Here is a 17,593-nt window from a genome sequence, read left to right as displayed (position 1 = left end):
GGCAACCCACTCCAGTATTCTTGCCTGGAGAATCCCACGGATAGAGGAGCCTGGGGGACTACAGTCCAGGGGGTCGCAAAGAGTCGGACATGGCTAAGCAACTAAACAGCTGTCAGTTAGTGAGTCCTGGGGGTTCTACTGTGTCCAGGGTCCTTGGGCAGACCACAGCTGTGGGGCCCTGGTCTGGGCGAGACAGACACTTGGGATGCCTAACCTGGAATCTGTGTGCCTTGGAGAGAACGATGGCTAAGCTGAGGACTGAGAAGTTACCAAGGTAACTCTGTTTGGGGGCAAGGACAGGAGGGATGGGAACAGTGACCCAGGAAGAGGGGACAGCATGGACACAGCTTCGGAGTTAGCAGAGGGCCCCGGGACAGGGGGGAGACTGGGAGAGGCTCCACATGGTTGGAGAGGGTCCTGCTGGTAGAGTTGGAGGCCGCCGACCGGGAGAGCTGGGGAGGAAGTGGGGCCAGGGCCTCGGAGGCTGCTGGGCAGTCAGGAGCAGGGCAGTACCGCCCTCAGATGTCAGTTAGACTTGCCTCTTAGGAAAGCGGCTCCAGCTGCGAATGGGCCGTGACCTTGAGGGGCTCAGAGTGCCGGCGGGAGCTCCCTTGGGAGGGGGTGGCTTCCTGACAGAGGGACACAGAAGTGGCCTGGACCAGGGTGGGAGCTCTAAGAATGGAGAAAGCAGTAAAGGCAAGGTGTGTGGGATCAGGAGGATCTGCCAGGCTCTGTGATTGGTCCAAAGTGGGTTTTAGGGAAGACAGAGTAGGAGGCTGTGATCTGGGGGTTTCAGGGTGCAGTGCTCTGAGCCTGGAGCACCAGGGCATGGGGTGGGGTCTCATCTGAGGCAGGGGGTTTGCTGCTTCTGTGAGGCTGCCCTGAACCCAGCTGCTGGGTGTGTGTGTGTGTGTGTGTGTGTGTGTGTGTGTGTGGTGCTCAGGAGAGAGCTGACCCCAGAGACAGACACTAGGAGTCAAGCTGGATGGAGGGGGTCCTCCCCGGGGGTATGTGGACAAAGGCGAAAACTCTAGAATAGGACAGCTAGGACACCCACCTTTAAGGGAGGGGCAGGGGACAGAGGAAGGTGGCTGCCCCGGGAGGTGAGGGGTCACAGCGGTGTCACGGGAAGTCACCTGGGGCCAGACCTGGTGTCCCCGGGGCCCGGGGCCCGGGCAGGAATGGAGGTGGGGTGGCGGCTGAGGGCGGGTGCAGGGAGCCTGCGGGGCACCTGTGGGGCGGCAGAACTGAGCCCTCAGCTTGGGAACCGTCTGTACAGGGCAGGGAGGTGCGGGGCGTGGGGCTCTGGGTGGTTTCAGGGTGCGCACACGTGTGACAGGAAGGGGCCGCTGGGGTGAGATCTGGGCCCCCTGGAGAGTGCTGGGTGGGAAACGTAGGCGGCCCTTGAGCAGACGGTGGGGCGGGGGGTCCCCTCCGTGGGGCCGGGTGCTGCCTCCCTTCACCTGGAAGCATGGGCAGAGGCCGGGCGTCCATGTAGACTTGTTTCGGCTTGAGTGGTGGGCAGGGCTGCCTGTCCATTTTCTCCTGAGGGTTTTGGTTTCCCCTGAAGGCGGAGGTGAGCTGAGCGGGGAGGGGCTGGGATCCTGGGCTGGAGGAGAGACGAGAGAGGCTGAAGTGGTCACCACGGCAAAGCGAAGGGTGGCGTGGAGCCCAGGACCACCAGAGATGGGGAGCTGGAGATGGGGTGTGGAGGAGACACGCCCTGCCTTCACATCGTTCCATCTGCCCATCCTTGTTGTGTTCTCCAGGACCCATGTGGGTGTGTGTTCTTCTCTGATCTCTGTCATCCTCACGAACTGAGACGTGACGTCCCTGGGATCCAGATCACCCGGAAGGATGCCCTGTTAACCAGCCTTTGGGGGTCATAGCGGGTCCAGCCCTCCCTCTGTGGGCATCGCGGTGATGTCAGGTGGCAGAGCCTGGGAGCCCTGGGCAGCCGGGGGTGGACCACGAAGGCCCGCCTTGTTTGCCGCTGTCTGTCGGTCCTCGTGAGCTGGTATTTATCACCTGCTGAAGGCAGATGCTGCTTCGTGGGGTTCAGGATGAAAAGAGTGGTGCTGATGGGTCCTCTCCCCCCGGGGACCCTCACAAACTAGACAAGACAGTTTCAGGCCTGAGCACTCAGCGGTGCAAACGTTTGTTATTAAATGTCACAATAAATATCTTTCAGTTTTTCAAAGCAACTCCGAGGTAGTTGAAGCAGAACTTCAGAAACAGGAATGAAATTGTTTCCATTTAAGGTTCTTTTCAGAAGTTGCCTCTCGGAGCGGAGTTGGGATTCCTTGACCTAGCCGGCATTGAAGGACGGGGTTACCGCTGGGGGAAAAGGCACCAATAAGTCTGTTGTGCAGACTTTTTTTTTACAAATTATTTATGTATTTGTATTTTATTTTTGGCTGTCCTGGGTGTTGTTGCGCGTGGGCTTTCTCTTATTGCTGCTTGTGGGGGCTTCTCTTTAAGTGCCGTGTGCAGGCTTCTCATTGCAGTGGCTTCTCTTGTTACAGAGCACAGGCTGTAAGGCACACGGACTTCAGCAGTTGGAGCTCATGGGCTCAGAAGTTGCAACTCCCAGGCTCTAAAACAGGCTCAGTAGCTGTGGTGCACAGGCTTAGTGGCTCTGAGACACGTGGGACCTTCCCGGACCAAAGACTGAGCCCGTGTCTCCTGCATTGGCAGGTGGATTCTTGTCCACTGAGCCACCAGGGAAGCCCTGTAGTGCAGACTGACAGGTAAACTTGGGTTCCCCAGCCTTGAGCATCTTGACTGTGGAGCGTGGAAGCTTTTGTGGGGTGGTTTCACTCTTACCCTGGAGGTGGATAGACTGGCTCCACAATCTGGCAAACGGCTTCACTTTCTCATCTGTGAAAGGCATTGGTGGAAGACCTCTCTCGTTTGGCCGTGCTGAGGGCTTATTGCCAGGAGAGGCAAGCTCCTAGAGAAGTGTCTGGCAATTACAGAAAATTCACAGGTGATACCAGAGGAAACCTGAACTCATCTTTGAAGTTATTTGAATCTGACCGCTTAACTCTTGGACACCAGTGTTAAAAGGTCCAAGAATCTCTCAGGCATTTTCCATGGCTGTCCCTCCAGTTAATATATTTTTATTCATTTAAACATGTAAGGTATAGTTTGTACATGGTCATACAGGAGAGTTCTGCCCACCCCCTGCCTTCTTCAGTCCTTCACTAGGGATAAGCTCTCCCCAGACTCCATCCCCAGGAAGCCCCTGAGGTGTGCTCCCTCCCTCTAGTTGTGCCTTTTCTTGAATGTTCTAAAAATGGAATCAGTTTGAAGCTTTAAGCTTGTCTTCCATCTCAGAATGCACTTGAGTTTCATCCGTGTCAGATGTAATAGCATCCTGGTATTTTTCATGACTGAGTAGTATTCCATTGTAGGGACTCACCTCTTGAAAACATTTGGGTTGTTTCTAGTTTTTGACAATTTCAAGTAACTGTACACATTCAGGCCGTCGATGCACAGAGTCAGACACGACTGAAGAGACTTCGCAGCAGCAGCAGTACACATTCAGACACAAGGTTTTGTGTGAGCCTGAGTTTGCATTTCCGTGGGGCCCCTCTCAGGAGTGTGATTGCTGGGCTGCGTGGGGAGTGCTTTCTCAAACTTGCAGATCCAGTTTGCTTTCAGACCTGTAGCATCTGCAGAAAGCACATGGTATGGTCAGATTTTTAGTTTTATTTTATTTTGGCTTAGCGATTCTAGTAGATGTTAGTGGGATCTCTTTGTGGTTTTAATTTGCATTTCCTTGGTGGCCAGCTTGTCACGTACCTATTTGTCACCCACGGATCTTCTTTGTAAACAGCGCCTCTTCAAAAAATCATTGGCCTATTTTAGGTGGAAGATTGCTTTCTTATTATTGAGTTTTAAGAATTCTTTGTATATGGTGGATATAAATCTTTATCATATGTGTGATTTGCAGTTATTTTCTCCTAGTGTGTGGCTCATCTGTTGTTATCTCAGCAGAAGTTCTTTTGAAGAGCAGAAATTCTTTATTTTGATGACATATAATTGATTAATTTTTTTTTCTTTTATGGACTATGCTTTTGTCATGCGAAAGAAATCTTTGCTTAGCCCAAATTCACAAGTATCTTCTTCCATGTTATAGTTTTTAGAATAGAAGATCTATGGGTCTAAGTTCCATTTAAAGTGAATTTTTATATAGGGAGTGAGGTGTGGAAGGAATTTCATTTGGTGCTGGAGGAGGGGGCGCCTTTGTCCCTTTGCTGCAAGCCAGTCGACCATATACACTCAGGGTATTCTTTTAAAAATGGGTTTCTGCCTACTTGCTTTTGGAAAACAATGCTGACAACTGTTTTTGGTAATAGGTGTGGCACTATCTGTTCATCCAGTACTCTTTTCAATTAGATTCTGAGCTTTATTGCAGCCCCTGGAGGTATTTGGATGAAAATAGTTTCCCTCCATTTCGTTCAGGAAGGGGGTGCCCAGCCTGATAGAAGGAGTCCTTTAGAGTGACAGGCAGGGGTGGGGGGCAATCCCAGCCAGGGTCAGGACTCTAAAATTCCAGGACTTTTCCCCAACCAGCTATAAATGATGGGCACTGAGGTTCTGGCTTCCCACCATATATTCCCCCCTCGCCCCCCCACAGAACTAAATTTTAATTCTAGCTCAGCTCAGTACTAACTGCGAGATCAGGGGCAAAGTCATTACCATCCCCATTGTCAGTTACCTTGCCTTCCAACACAGCTAACTCCCTGTAGGATTTATGTTGAAATTAAAGATAAACTATATAAGGATTTAGCACAGTGCAGGGGCTTCCCAGGTGGGGGCTCAGTGGTAAAGAATCCACCTGCCAACGCAGAAGAGATGGGTTCAATCCCTGGGCCAAGAAGATCCCCTGGAGGAGGAAATGGCAATCTGCCTAGAAAATCCCACGGACAGAAGAACCCGGCGGGCTGCAGTCCATGCAGTTGCATAGAGGCAGATACGACTTAATGGCTAAAGCAGCAGCAGCAGCATAGTGCAGGGCATGTATTAGAATCTATCGTTATTACCGTCAATTTATTTTTTGAAAGTAGGGTTTCCTAGAAGATATGGAATATAAATATGGGAAATAAAGGTACTAAAGAAGAAAATGATTCCAAGTTAAGAGACCTAGATATACAGGCAGTCATTTTTGGAATGGAACAAAGGCAATCACTGTAACTGTTGACAGTGTGAGGCTGCAGTGCATCTGATGGCTTGAGGGCACAGGTATTCTTTTGCTATAACTTCCTTAGAGTTAAGGAGAAAATCACATAAAAGCTTATTAGCGCAGTATAGGCATTCATTGGCAACCCACTCCAGTACTCTTGCTTGGAGAATTCTGTGGACAGAGGAGCCTGACCGGCTGCAGTCCATGGGGGTCGCAAAAAGTCGGACACAACTGAGCGACTAACTTTCAACTTTCACTTCTCAGGCATTCAGTGAGCAAGCGGAGAATATTGGCTTTAGCTAATGCTGTTGTTATTATTATGTGTCAGGATAACCATGTAATAAATCTCCATTGTTTTGTGGATCAGAGGCTTTTTATTACCCCCTCTATTTCTGTTGTGTTTAACCATCATCTGGAAAGTGTTGCCTTCTTGATCTGCCTCTGGTTCTTCATAGTGATTGCAATTTTGTATTCACATTTGCCAAACTGCATGATGCCCAGCCTTCTTCTCTGTTCTTGGTTTGCAGGGGGCAGCGCTGAAATACTTGCCAACTATTGTCAACGATGTGAAATTGGTATTTGATCCCAAAGAGCTCAGGTAAGGAGCACCCAGGGCGAAGGCTTCCCCCATACCATGCTTGGACTCCTTTAGTTCATGGGATGCCCAGGGTTCTGGTTCATGTCCATGAAGGTCTGTGCCCTGGATCCTTCTGGAACATGTTCTAGCTCATTATGTGAAAGAGGAATCATTTATCAACAGTCACAATAGTTTCTTTAGAAGATTGATTTTAGCTTCACGCATTAAATAATACAAATTTGGCATTTTGCATCCTTTAGAGTTGAAAATTCAATATGTGGTTCTTGGGTTTGGGTTTTGTTTTCAGAACCTAAATGTTTTGACACAGGAACTTTAATGTTCGCGTCTCACCTCCTCCACACAGCTTCTCTCCCGGGGGTTCCTGACCGAGAGCAGTGAACCTCAGACAGAGGAGCCAGAGGTTGTCAGTTCAGGTTATAGTAAAACCAAAACCAAACCAAACAAAACTCCAGGCAAGGTGGACATTGGCTGTCAGACCTCGGAGTCACGCTGGCAATGGAGTCCTTCCTTTCGGCTTTCAGTATTGCTGCCATCGCTGTCTAAGCCCAGTCTCGGGTGTATACCATGCAGACGTCACTGCATTTGGAAAAGAGGTGTCGTGAGCAAGTGGGTCCATGGCCTCTGTGACCCCAGACATCACAGCACAGTCCTCGTCTGATCCTTGATTGGATTTTCTTAAAATTAATTGATTTATTTTAATTGGAGGCTCATGACTTTACAATATTGTAGTGGTTTTTGCCATATATTGACATGAATCAGCCATGGGAATACATGTGTCCCCCATCCTGAACCCACCTCCCACCCCATCCCATCCCTCAGGGTCATTCCAGTGCACTGGCCCTGAGCGCCCTGTCTCATGCATCGAACCTGGACTGGCGACTTGATTTAACATTTGATACAGTAAACTTATCCCCAGGTGATGGCACCATTTGACTAGCCAGCAAAGCCCACCTAAATATTGGTAAAGGGCCATGTGTCCCCTGGGTGGTTAAACAGAATGAAAAGCGGTCATCCTTCCTGCACTTTATGTCCACCGTAGGTCACTCCTGCCCTGGGAGTGAGGGGCGAGGGGCTCCTGGGGAGCTGCTCGCCTCATGAGTCATCTTGTGTCTGATGTGCCCGAGGATTTAGTGTCCCGCGTGGACACATTTGTTTGCGGCCCCCGGACACCGACAGTGCCAGTTCTAGCTTAACAGGCGCTCGATGAGAAAAGGAGGAACAAACGGGCCCTTGGGCACCGTGTCTGCCCACTTGGGTCTCTGCACACCCGGCTCTCAGACAGTGGTCCAGGCAACAGCAGCCCCAGCGGGTCCGGGGACTTCCTGAATGTCAGGCTCTTTCCCAGATCTTCTGAATTAGAAATTGTGGTGGGGTCCAGCCATTTGGTTTCAAAGATCCCTCCAGGTGCTTCCAATGAATGCTCCTGTTTGAGAACCTCAGATATGGAGAAAACGGGATGAACAAGGAGCTGAGGTTGGGTGGGTCGTGGCCTCACTCTGGGCTGCCTTCCTGGGGCTCACGGGCCAGGCCTCTGCTCATTACGGGGGTGACTTCGATGTTCACAGCTGGTTTGTGCCTTGTGCCTGAAGACCACCGCCCCCCGCCTTCCCCAGGACCAGTGCCATCTGCTCTTGGGCCCTTGACTCTTTCTGCCTGCGTGGGTTCCTCTTCAATGACTTTGAAAATCATGGATGTGTTTTTCCTTCTTTGGAAGACTGAGTCATGTTGTGATGATACAGAAGAAATCACAGAGGAGAATAGCTTAGAGTTATAATGATTCCATGATGATCTGGATCCTTCCGGTTATCTTTTGTGCATGCACGTGCACGCACACACACAAACACACACACACACCCACAAACACACACACACCCACATACACCTCCAAATGAATTCCGCATTACATTTTGTAGCTTACGATAGACTTCCTGCGCTGAAGACATCTTGTTTTCCCACATCCCAAAGGAGACTTCTACACCATTACCATAATCTTGCGTCAGAACAGTTTCATCACCCCAGTAAGATTCCTCGTGCCCGTGAAGAGTCGCTGCCCACTTCCACTCCAGTGCTCGGCAATGCTAATCTTGCTGTCTGCATAGGTTTGCCTTTTCTGGACATTTCATATAAATAAGTGAAGTGCAGTCATCAGTCGTGTCCGACTCTTTGTGACCCCGTGGACTGTAGCCTACCCGGCTCCTCAGTCCATGGGATTCTCCAGGCAAGAATACTGGAGTGGGTTGCCATTTCCTTCTCCAGGGGATCTTCCCAACCCAGGGATCGAACATCCCACATCGCAGGCAGACGCTTTAACCTCTGAGCTACCAGGGAAGCCTTCATATAAATAAAGTCACACAATACATGGCCTTTTGTAGCAGGCTTCTTTCACTTAGTGTAATGTGTTCAAGGTCTGTGAATGTCAGAGATTCATTTTTTTAATGGGTGAAGTGCTTCTGCATTCATCAGTTGATGGACCTCTGGGTTTTTCTATTTTTCATGTGTAATGGGTAATGTTTCTTTGATTCATGCACAGGGCTCTGTGTGGAAATATATTTTCATTTCTTCTGTGTGTGCACCTAGAGGTGGAAGTGCTGGGTCTGATGGTAACTATGGTAACATGTTCAGGAACCGCCAGACAGAATTCCCAAGTGGCTGCACCGTGCTGCATTCCCAGCAGCATGGTATGAGGGTACCGGCTCCTTCACATCCTAGCCAGCACTTGGTATTGGTGCTCTTTTGAATTATGGCCATTTTAGTGGGTGTGAAATGAAAAGTAACATCATAAAGCATCATTCTTTTGGGTGAGATTTTGGTCCATATTGATGGGCCTCATTCAGCTTTCTGGTGGCATTCAGTGACCATTCAGTGAGCTCACGTCTCAGTACGGTCTTGTATTCTGTTGGGTCATTTTGTAGTATATCCTTCAACTCTCTCCCTTGGCTTTTTCCTTTTACAGCAAAATGTTTACTGATTTCATCCTAAATGTCCCCGTGGGTTTGCTGACCATTCAGAAGCTGTATTGCTTGATTGAAATAATTCACAGTGACCTCTTCACACAGCATGGTGAGTGAAACCCTGAGAATCACTAAATTGTCACATTAATCATTGTCTGAAGGCCTTGACCCTTCTGAATTCTCTCTTTGTCAAAAGGAGTGGGGAAGTTGCCCCCAATTAAAACAGCTCCGTTACAAGAAAGGAAGATTTAGCCCTTGCCAGAGAATGGTAATTGACATCTACTGTAGGTAATAGATCATTGAGAAATGAAGGCCAATCCTCGTAGTTTGGAATTTAGGTGTATACCAAGGCCCTCGGATAATCAGCATACATTGTAGCCTCTAAGATGTGTGATTATCTATCCTGGGGAGGCAATCACTGACTTCCATTGAGATGATTGCAATGAAAAGTTTCAAATTTTCTTTCAACCTCGAACTAATGGTTCTGTCTTAGCCTGAACTTAGCATTTTGTGACAGGGCTTCCTCAAACCCAACGCAAAGGAGAAAGAATTTGAATGACTCCTCAACTCATTTACCCTGAGGACACTTTATATTTCCACATGTTATCTCCCTACGCTTTTCTATTAATCACTTTCTTTCTGTTTGGACAGATTGAATTAATATTTTACACTTGTCAAGAAGTTTTATTGAAAGCTTAAGACCTTTGCATAATCCCACGGTCTTCCTCATTTATTGGAGGGAGACGGGAAGACTGTTGAGTGACTTTCTGATGGAACGGCATACATTTTTTCTGCTCCATTTCTGTCCTGCTGTTTGGCTTTTCCTTTCATTTTCTTCTGTCCTCATGTGTGGTATTGTTCCAGAGATGGAGCAGCTCAGTTTCCTGTGGAGGACTCAGTGTGTCTGGTTAATCGTTTGTTCCATCTGGACCACTGGAACCTATGTTTTTAATCTTATTTCTTGATTTAACTTTATACAGTGCCCTGTAGTCTATACTTACAGCTAAGGCTTATGTTAAGAGGATATGTTAAGACTTCATCTGAGTGGGAGTGTTTTTCTGGAGAAAGCACATGAAACCAAGAAGTGAGTGGCTTTCTGCAGCCCTTCAAAACATCGTTCTCTATTTGTCACTTGCATAAAAGAAAGTCAACTCTGCTACCATTGCTTGCGACTCAGAGCTCACACAGCTCCTTAAACCGGTAATCCGACTGTCCGTGTTTCAAGCTGTCCTTGGAGGGCTGGGTATTGAATTGCTCGTTCTTCAGGTGTTACTAAAGCTTGGGGACTCTTTGTGGCCCTTGGCGCGGGGCGTGTGGTAGAGGTGATTTGTGAAGACGCGGCCTCAGTGTTTCTTTCCATATAAACTAAACTTGATGCCACAGCAGGTAAAAATCCCCTGAAAATTTTATATCTGGATCTTATTAGACAGATTACTAATATCTCTTCTTCCAGCCATCCAACCCGAAGACACAAACACACACACACCTCTACCACTATTACCATCAACTTTTCTGAGTTAACGATTGTCAAAAAGTAACAATTATTAAGGATTAATTGTACTTGGCTTCCCTGGTGGCTCAGATGGTAAAGCGTCTGCCTGCAATGTGGGAGACCTGGGTTCGATCTCTGGGTCGAGAAAATTTCCTGGAGAAGGAAATGGCCTCCACTCCAGTACTCTTGCCTGGAAAATCCTGGTAGGCTCCTCTGTCCATGGGGTTGCAAAGAGTTGGACATGACTGAGTGACTTCACTTCTTTTCGTACTTGGCTTTTACTGAGTGTTTTTATAGGGAAGACCTTCTTGCAGACAAATGATGACTATTTCAAAATCTCTGTTGAACACTCTTGTCCCACATGCCAAATGAATGAGGTCCTTTTGAGTAACGACCTAAGGCGTAAACAGTTCAGTTAAACATACTAAAATAGATCTTCTTTTAAGAATGTATTTCAGGGAAGTGCTTTCTTCTGTGGAAACTTACACATGTTTTTTAGCTAGTAGATCGCGCGAAGGCAAACGTAGGATTTGCTTTTGAGGATTATGTCAGTCTGTGTGTTTGGCAGTTGCTCTCTTTACTGTTCTCGATTTCTGTTCTCATTCTTGTTTTATAAGTCTTTTTTTTTTTTTAAATCTTAGACTGCCTTAAGCCTTGTTTTAGAAACATGGAGCATAAAAATAAATATTTAGCTTTGTTTGACAGGGAATTACCAGGATATATCATATTTTAGAATGATCAACTTAGTATCTTTCTAGATATTACAAAGGTTGGAATTGAATCTCAATAGCCAGATGTACCCGAGCTAGTCAATGAGATCGCAGGAAATAAATGAATCCAGAATTATTATGGGCAGTGATGAATGAGCCAAAAGTAGCCTGAAGCTTCATGTCTTACAAGAAGCTCCAGAACTGTCCCATTATTAGATGGTCTCTGAGCCATAACTGGCTCCCCAAGTCTACTTCCAGACGCTCTCCGGCTGCCTGGAAGCATTTCAGAATGTGCTGTCTGATGTGAAAATGGGCCCGTGTATAGGCTGTGAGTTTTCACAATCTTTCTGGGTAAAGACAGCAAAGACAACCTTGATTTTTCTCACCTCAGGCTCCCTGCATCTTCGGAGTTACCAAGAGCCATCTTACCTCCTTGTCAGGAAAGATATAGCACTGGAAATCTTCCAGTTGGTCTGTTCTTACAATGTCATTACTTGTGCAAAATCTTCTGTGCCACATTTGGTATAAATATTTAAAGGCAAACCATTTTCTGATGAGATATGATGGCTGTGAGTGTCTTCCCTTGTTCCGTTTCTTGTTAACTTGTAAAAAATGTAGTTGTCCATGTCCTCTTTCCTGATCCAAGTGGAATCACTCAAACTAGCTCCCTTTGTGTCTAGATCTTTAGAATGCGTTCTGGCCAGATTTGGCAGCTCAAGCTGCGGACTGCGCTGGATGGTCTGCGTTCTCGGGGGGTGTGGTTGGAGGGCTCCCTGTCTGGCTCCTCTGGCTCCCCTGTTGGGCTCCGGGGGTGAGTCTTTGCTCATCAGCATGTGTGTTGGTTCTCTCATAGCAGAGACTCTGTGGCTTTGCTCCAAAACGCTTCTTTCCATCTCCCTCCAATATCAAAGATATTCCAGTCTCACTTTGATGGGAATAGCAAGCTGATTTGGGTGCAGTGAGGCTGGCAGTGAATTCTGAGAGTGGCATTGCCCCTCTGCAGGAAAGCCTTCCCTTGCCAGGTGTGGGTCCCAGCTGGCCAAGGCTTACAGGGTGCAGGTTAGCTCAGCCTGCTCCTCTTCTGTCCCCTTCAAGGACCTGGAATCAGAGGATCCAGCTGAGTTTGTTAGGCTACAGCAGGAAAGGTGTCTTTTGGCAAAGACAGTTGTGTTTGGCCCGAACCAGTCTGGAGATTACGGGCACTGTCGCTGCCATCTGTTCACAGCTATACGAGTTGCAGTGCTCCTTCTGAGTCAGGTCCTCATAGCTCCTGTTACCTCCATATCCTCTACCCTGATCCGAAGGAAACTGGAGTTCTTTACAGAGCTGTCCTTCCCACTGCTCCTTAACAGTTGCCATCCCTACAAGACTATACCTCCTTGGCAGAACGGAGGATGTATTCTGCATTGTAGATGCAAGCGTGGCTGTGGATTTGAGTTCTGGCATCTGTATTCGGGAAACAGAGCTTGTAATGTAGAAATCTCCCCCCAGTATAAGAAGGCTATTCAGAAGCTGGAGCGTGGACCTGGCCATCCTGCGTGTGGGCTGTAGTAGATGGCTGATGGCATCAGTGTCTCAGCCCCTCCGGAGGCCTCCGGAGAACTCAGAGCTCAGGGTTGGCTGTCGGCCACATCAGCCTTTTCTCTGTGTTCTGCCTGTCTCCCTTTGCTTTGTTTACAAAAGGAAATGAATGACTGGCGCTTGCATCATTTCTTCTATAAATGATTTTGTGTGTGTTAGTCACTCAGTTGTATCTGACTCTTTTGTGACCCCATGATCTGTAGCCCGCCAAGCGCCTCTGTCCATGGGATTCTCCAGACAAGAATACTGGAGTGACCTGCCATTCCCTTCTCCAGGGGATTTTCCCAACCCAGGGATCGAACCTGGGTCTCACACATTGCAGGCAGATTCTTTACTGCCCGAGCCACCAGGGTAGTGATTTTGCTTCCTCATTATTAAAGAACTACATGTTTCTGAGCTCCTTTCTGTAATGAGGGCAGGCAGCCTGTAAGAGGATTGCGAGCGTGTGTGGACTTTGTGATCAGATTGCCTGCATTCACATCCCGCCTCTGTGACCTGCTAACTCAGTGACCTCCGCTAAGTTACTCTCCAGGCTTCAGTTTCTCCAGCTGCCCTTTTCTTCTTGCCAAGATTACATTACCTGCAGATTGATACATGTGTGATACTGAGATCTGCACTCAGCATTTAATGCACGTTCAATAAATGTTAGGCCCGTGTCTTCATTTTTGTTGAAGATTTCATAGAAAAATAGCAGATGAGAACTTGTCTCGTTGAGGAAGGTATTATCATGTCAAATACGTGATGAAAGAAAATTGGTGAAAGAAGATAGATTCAGATCAAATACTGAAAGGGATTAAATAGGGAGCTTCCCCCGAGAGGCGCTCAGATCGCCGTGCAGAGCATACCCCAGACATGCTGCCTCATGGCCCCTCTTGCCACTCTCCACACTGCGTGCTCACTGTCCAGTTTTCCTTCTTGGCTTGTTTTTGTGGTCCTTCCTTAAAATGAGAGGGCTTTGAGCATGGCCCTGTTATTTTTCTATTGCTGCTGCCTAGAACAAGGCCTTCAAGCCAGTTCAAATATGAACTGAGAACTTCCACATGTTCAAGCTGGGTTTAATAAAAACAGAGGAACCAAAGAGCAAATTGCCAACATTTGTTGGATCATAGAGAAAACAAGAGAATTCCAGAAAAACCTCTACTTCTGCATCATTGACTACGGGAAAGCCTTTGACTGTGTGGATCACAACAAACTGTGGAAATTTTTTAAAAAGATGGGAATACCAGACCACCTTAGCTGTCTCCTGAGTATGCAGGTCAAGAAGCAACAATTAGAAACAGACATGGAAAAACGGACTGGTTCAAAATTGGGAAAGGAGAATGTATATTGTCTGCTTATTTAAATTCTATGCAGAGTTCGTCATGCGAAATGCCAGGTTGGATGAATTGCTTCCCTGGTGGCTCAGCTGATAAGGAATCAGCTTGCAATGCAGGAGACCCCCATTAAATCCTTGGGTCAGGAAGATCCACTGGAGAAGGGATAGGCTATCCACTCTGGTATTCTTGAACTTCCCTGGTGGCTCAGCTGGTAAAGAGTCAGCCTGCAATGCAGGAGACCTGGGTTCGATCCTTGGGTCTGGAAGATCCCCTGGAGAAGGGAACGGCTACCCACTCCAGTATTCTGGCCTGGAGAATTCCATGGACTGTATAGTCCATGGGGTTGCAAAGAGTTGGACACGACTGAGTGACTTTCACATGAATCACAGGCTGGAATCAAGATTACTAAGAGAAATATCAACAACCTCAGACATGCAGATGACACCACCCTAATGGCAGAAAGTGAAGAGGAACTAAAGAGTCTCTTGATGAAGGTGAAAGAGGAAAGTGAAAAAGGTGGCTAGAAACTCAACATTGAAAAAACTAAGATCATGGTACCTGGTCCCATCACTTCATGGCAGATAGAAAGGCAGAAAGTGGAAGCATTGGCAGATTTTATTTCCTTGGGCTCCAAAATCACTGTGGATGGTAACTGCAGCCGTAAAATTAAAAGACCCTTGCTCCTTGGAAGGAATGCTATGACTAACCTAGACAGTGGATTAAAAAGCAAAGATAACACTTGCCAACAAAGCTATGTAAAGTCAAAGCTGTGGTATTCCCAGTAGTCATGTATAGATTTGAAAGTTAAACCATAAAGGATGCTGACAGCCAAAGAATTGTTGCTTTCTAATTGTGGTGCTGGAGATGACTCTTTAGAATCCCATGGACTGCAAGGATATCAAAGAAGTCAATACTAAAGGAAATCAATCCTGAATATTCACTGGAAGGACTAATGCTGAAGCTGAAGCTCCAGTGCTTTGACCATCTGATGAGAAGAGCTGACTCTTTGGAAAAGACCCTGATGAGGGGAAAGCTTTAAGGCAAAAGGAGAGGGTTGTGGTAGAGGATGAAATGGTTAGGTGGCATCATTGGCTCAGTGGACATGAATTTGAGCAAACTCTGGGAGACAGTGCAGGACCGAGGTGCCTCGTGTGCCAGTCCATGGAGTTGCAAGGATTTGGTAGTGATTTTGTAGCAACAAAACAGGGCTTGGCTCATGATGCATATTTATTGAATGTTCACGTCCAGCACATCTTTCCCTGGGGAGCATTGCAGAGAAGAAAGCATGACTCTTTACCAGCTGAGCCACCAGGAAAGTTCAAGAATACCAGAGTGGATAGCCTATCCCTTCTCCAGTGGATCTTCCGTACCCAGGGATCAAATGGGGGTCTCCTGCATTGCAGGCGGATTCCTTACCAGCTGAGCTACCAGGGATACAATTCATCCAACCTGGCATTTCACATGATGAACTCTGCATAGAATTTAAATAAGCAGGGTGACAATATACATACTCCTTTCCCAATTTTGAACCAGTCTGTTTTTCCATGTCTAACTGTTGCTTCTTGACCTGCATACTCAGGAGACAGCTAAGGTGGTCTGGTATTCCCATCTCTTTAAAAAATTTCCACAGTTTGTTGTGATCCACACAGTCAAAGGCTTTCCCGTAGTTGATGATGCAGAAGTAGAGGTTCACTTGCTCTAAGGGAGGGGAAGTCCTGTGTTTGCACGGGGGAAGGTGGCCTTCTCTCCCTGTCTAGGCTCTGAGTGGGTTGATCATGGAGTGGGGAGGACCTGTCTTTAAGGAGAAGGAACAGAAGGAGAGAAGGAAGATGGTGAGAGCCTTGAGATATGGAGGGTCATCTGTGAGCAGTTGTATAAAATTAAGGTCTTGGTCTTTTTGATTTTGATTTTATTATTTCCCTGTTTTGTGGAAAGAAGACATTCAACAAGGGACAGTTCAAGATGGCTTTTGGTTAAAATTACAAAGAAACTTGAACAGACAGGAAAATGAGAAGAGTGTAATAACGAATGCCTATGTACCCCTCACTGGGTTTCAAATGCTAATAAGTCATAGTCCCGTTTTTTATCTCTGTACTTCTCCCCTAGATATTTTTATTTTTAAATATATTTTATTGAAATATAGTTGACTTACGGTGTTGTTCATTACTGCTGTACAGCCAAGTGATTCAGTTACACACACACACACACACACACACACACACACACACACACTACATTTGTTGCTGTTCAGTCGTGTCTGACTCTGTGACCCCACGGGCTGCAGCACGCCAGGGTCCTCTGTCCTTCACTGTCTTTTTCATGTTCTTTTCCATTATGGTTTATTCCTAGGATATTGCATATAGTTCCCTGTGCCATGCAGTAGGACTTTGTCGTTGATCCATTCTATGTCTAATAGCTTGCCTCTGCTCATCCCAAATTCATCCCAACTAATCCCAATCCATTCCTCCCCCCACCCTCCCCCAGATAGGTTGAAGCAAATCCTAGCCTTCACAGTGTTTCGGGAAGGTGGCTTTTCAAATGTGACCTTGTAGTCAGAGTAGATGGCATTGTTTCAGAAGAGGGACGAGGTGTGGAGGGGCTGGTCCCTATGCTGATGTTAGGAACCCACCTGGGCCGTTCCCGCTCCTGGTCCCCGGCTAAGAGGAAGGGCTCGGGCTCTTTATCCTGCCCTCTGTGGACAGCCAGGGAATGGGCAGGAATGGCTCCAAGCATTGTCTAGAGATATGATCTGACTACTTGAAAGCTGGTTAAATACATTATGTGCTTCACAAAAAGGTAACTCTTCCAAATAACCTGTGGCATGGAGTGAGCAGACTTTTAAATCAAGTTAAAATAGAAGGAAAGGTCAAAGCGTCATCCTTTGTGTATTTGTAGCTTCGTTCCCATGTGATTACATAGTTGCTCACCTATCTGACAAAAGCTGTGAAGATTAAAGCTTCCATCCTATTATAGAAATGAAAGGTTGCAGTGTAATTAAATTAACATAAACACAAGGACACCATGGTTTGGGATTTATGCTGACAAAAATATTTCACATTAATGTTATAAAAACTGGAATAAAAGAAATCAAGTTGAGATAGCATTGACTTAAATTTGTCAAGCACATTGGGCATACTTGCAAACAGCTGAAGTGGGAGACATTCTATTACCCACATGGGCTCCTTTCCGCTGTGCTTCTGCACCTGAGACCTGGGGAAAGCTCATTCCAGTAACACTGAATCTCCTTGCCTTTCAGGATCTAGTTTTTTTATATTCTCATATTGAAAGTGACAGAAGTAACTGACAGATTTTCTTTCAGTTCAGTTCAGTCCAGTTCAGTCGCTCAATCATGTCTGGCTCTTTGCGACCCCATGGACTGTAGCACACCAGGCTTCCCTGTCCATCACCAACTCCTGGAGCTTGCTCAGAGTCACATTCCTTGAGTCAGTGATGCCATCCAACCATCTCATCCTCTGTCGTCCCCTTCTCTTCCTACCTTCAGTCTTTCCCAGCATCAGAGTCTTTTCCAAAATGTCATTTCTTTACATCAGATGGCCAAAGTATTAGAGCTTCAGCTTCAGCATCAGTCCTTCCAATGAATATTCAGGACTGATTTCCTTTAGGATTGACTGGTTTGATCTCCTTGCAGTCCAAAGGACTCTCAAGAGCCTTCTTCAACAACACAGTTCAAAAGCATCCATTGTTTGGCACTCAGCTTTCTTTATGGTCCAGCTCTCACATTCATACATGACTA

At 46.9% G+C, this 17,593-nt stretch overlaps 1 protein-coding gene across 2 annotated transcripts in view; it reads left to right on the top strand.

Annotated features, from left to right (window-relative positions):
• The window catches only part of DOCK1 (dedicator of cytokinesis 1), a 554,660-nt gene that overhangs the window by 175,801 nt on the left and 361,266 nt on the right, over positions 1-17,593 (top strand). For both annotated transcript variants that reach the window (XM_027528650.1, XM_027528651.1), the window contains exons 24-25: positions 5,719-5,789; positions 8,743-8,849. In XM_027528650.1, coding sequence (XP_027384451.1) covers positions 5,719-5,789; positions 8,743-8,849 — 178 coding nt within the window. The remainder of the gene's footprint in view (positions 1-5,718; positions 5,790-8,742; positions 8,850-17,593) is intronic.

This window comes from Bos indicus x Bos taurus, chromosome 26 (genome assembly GCF_003369695.1).
Source record: "Bos indicus x Bos taurus breed Angus x Brahman F1 hybrid chromosome 26, Bos_hybrid_MaternalHap_v2.0, whole genome shotgun sequence".
NCBI lineage: Eukaryota > Metazoa > Chordata > Mammalia > Artiodactyla > Bovidae > Bos > Bos indicus x Bos taurus.
The sequence above is the reverse complement of the archived record's forward strand: the minus strand, read 5'-3'. Positions and strand labels throughout refer to the sequence as shown.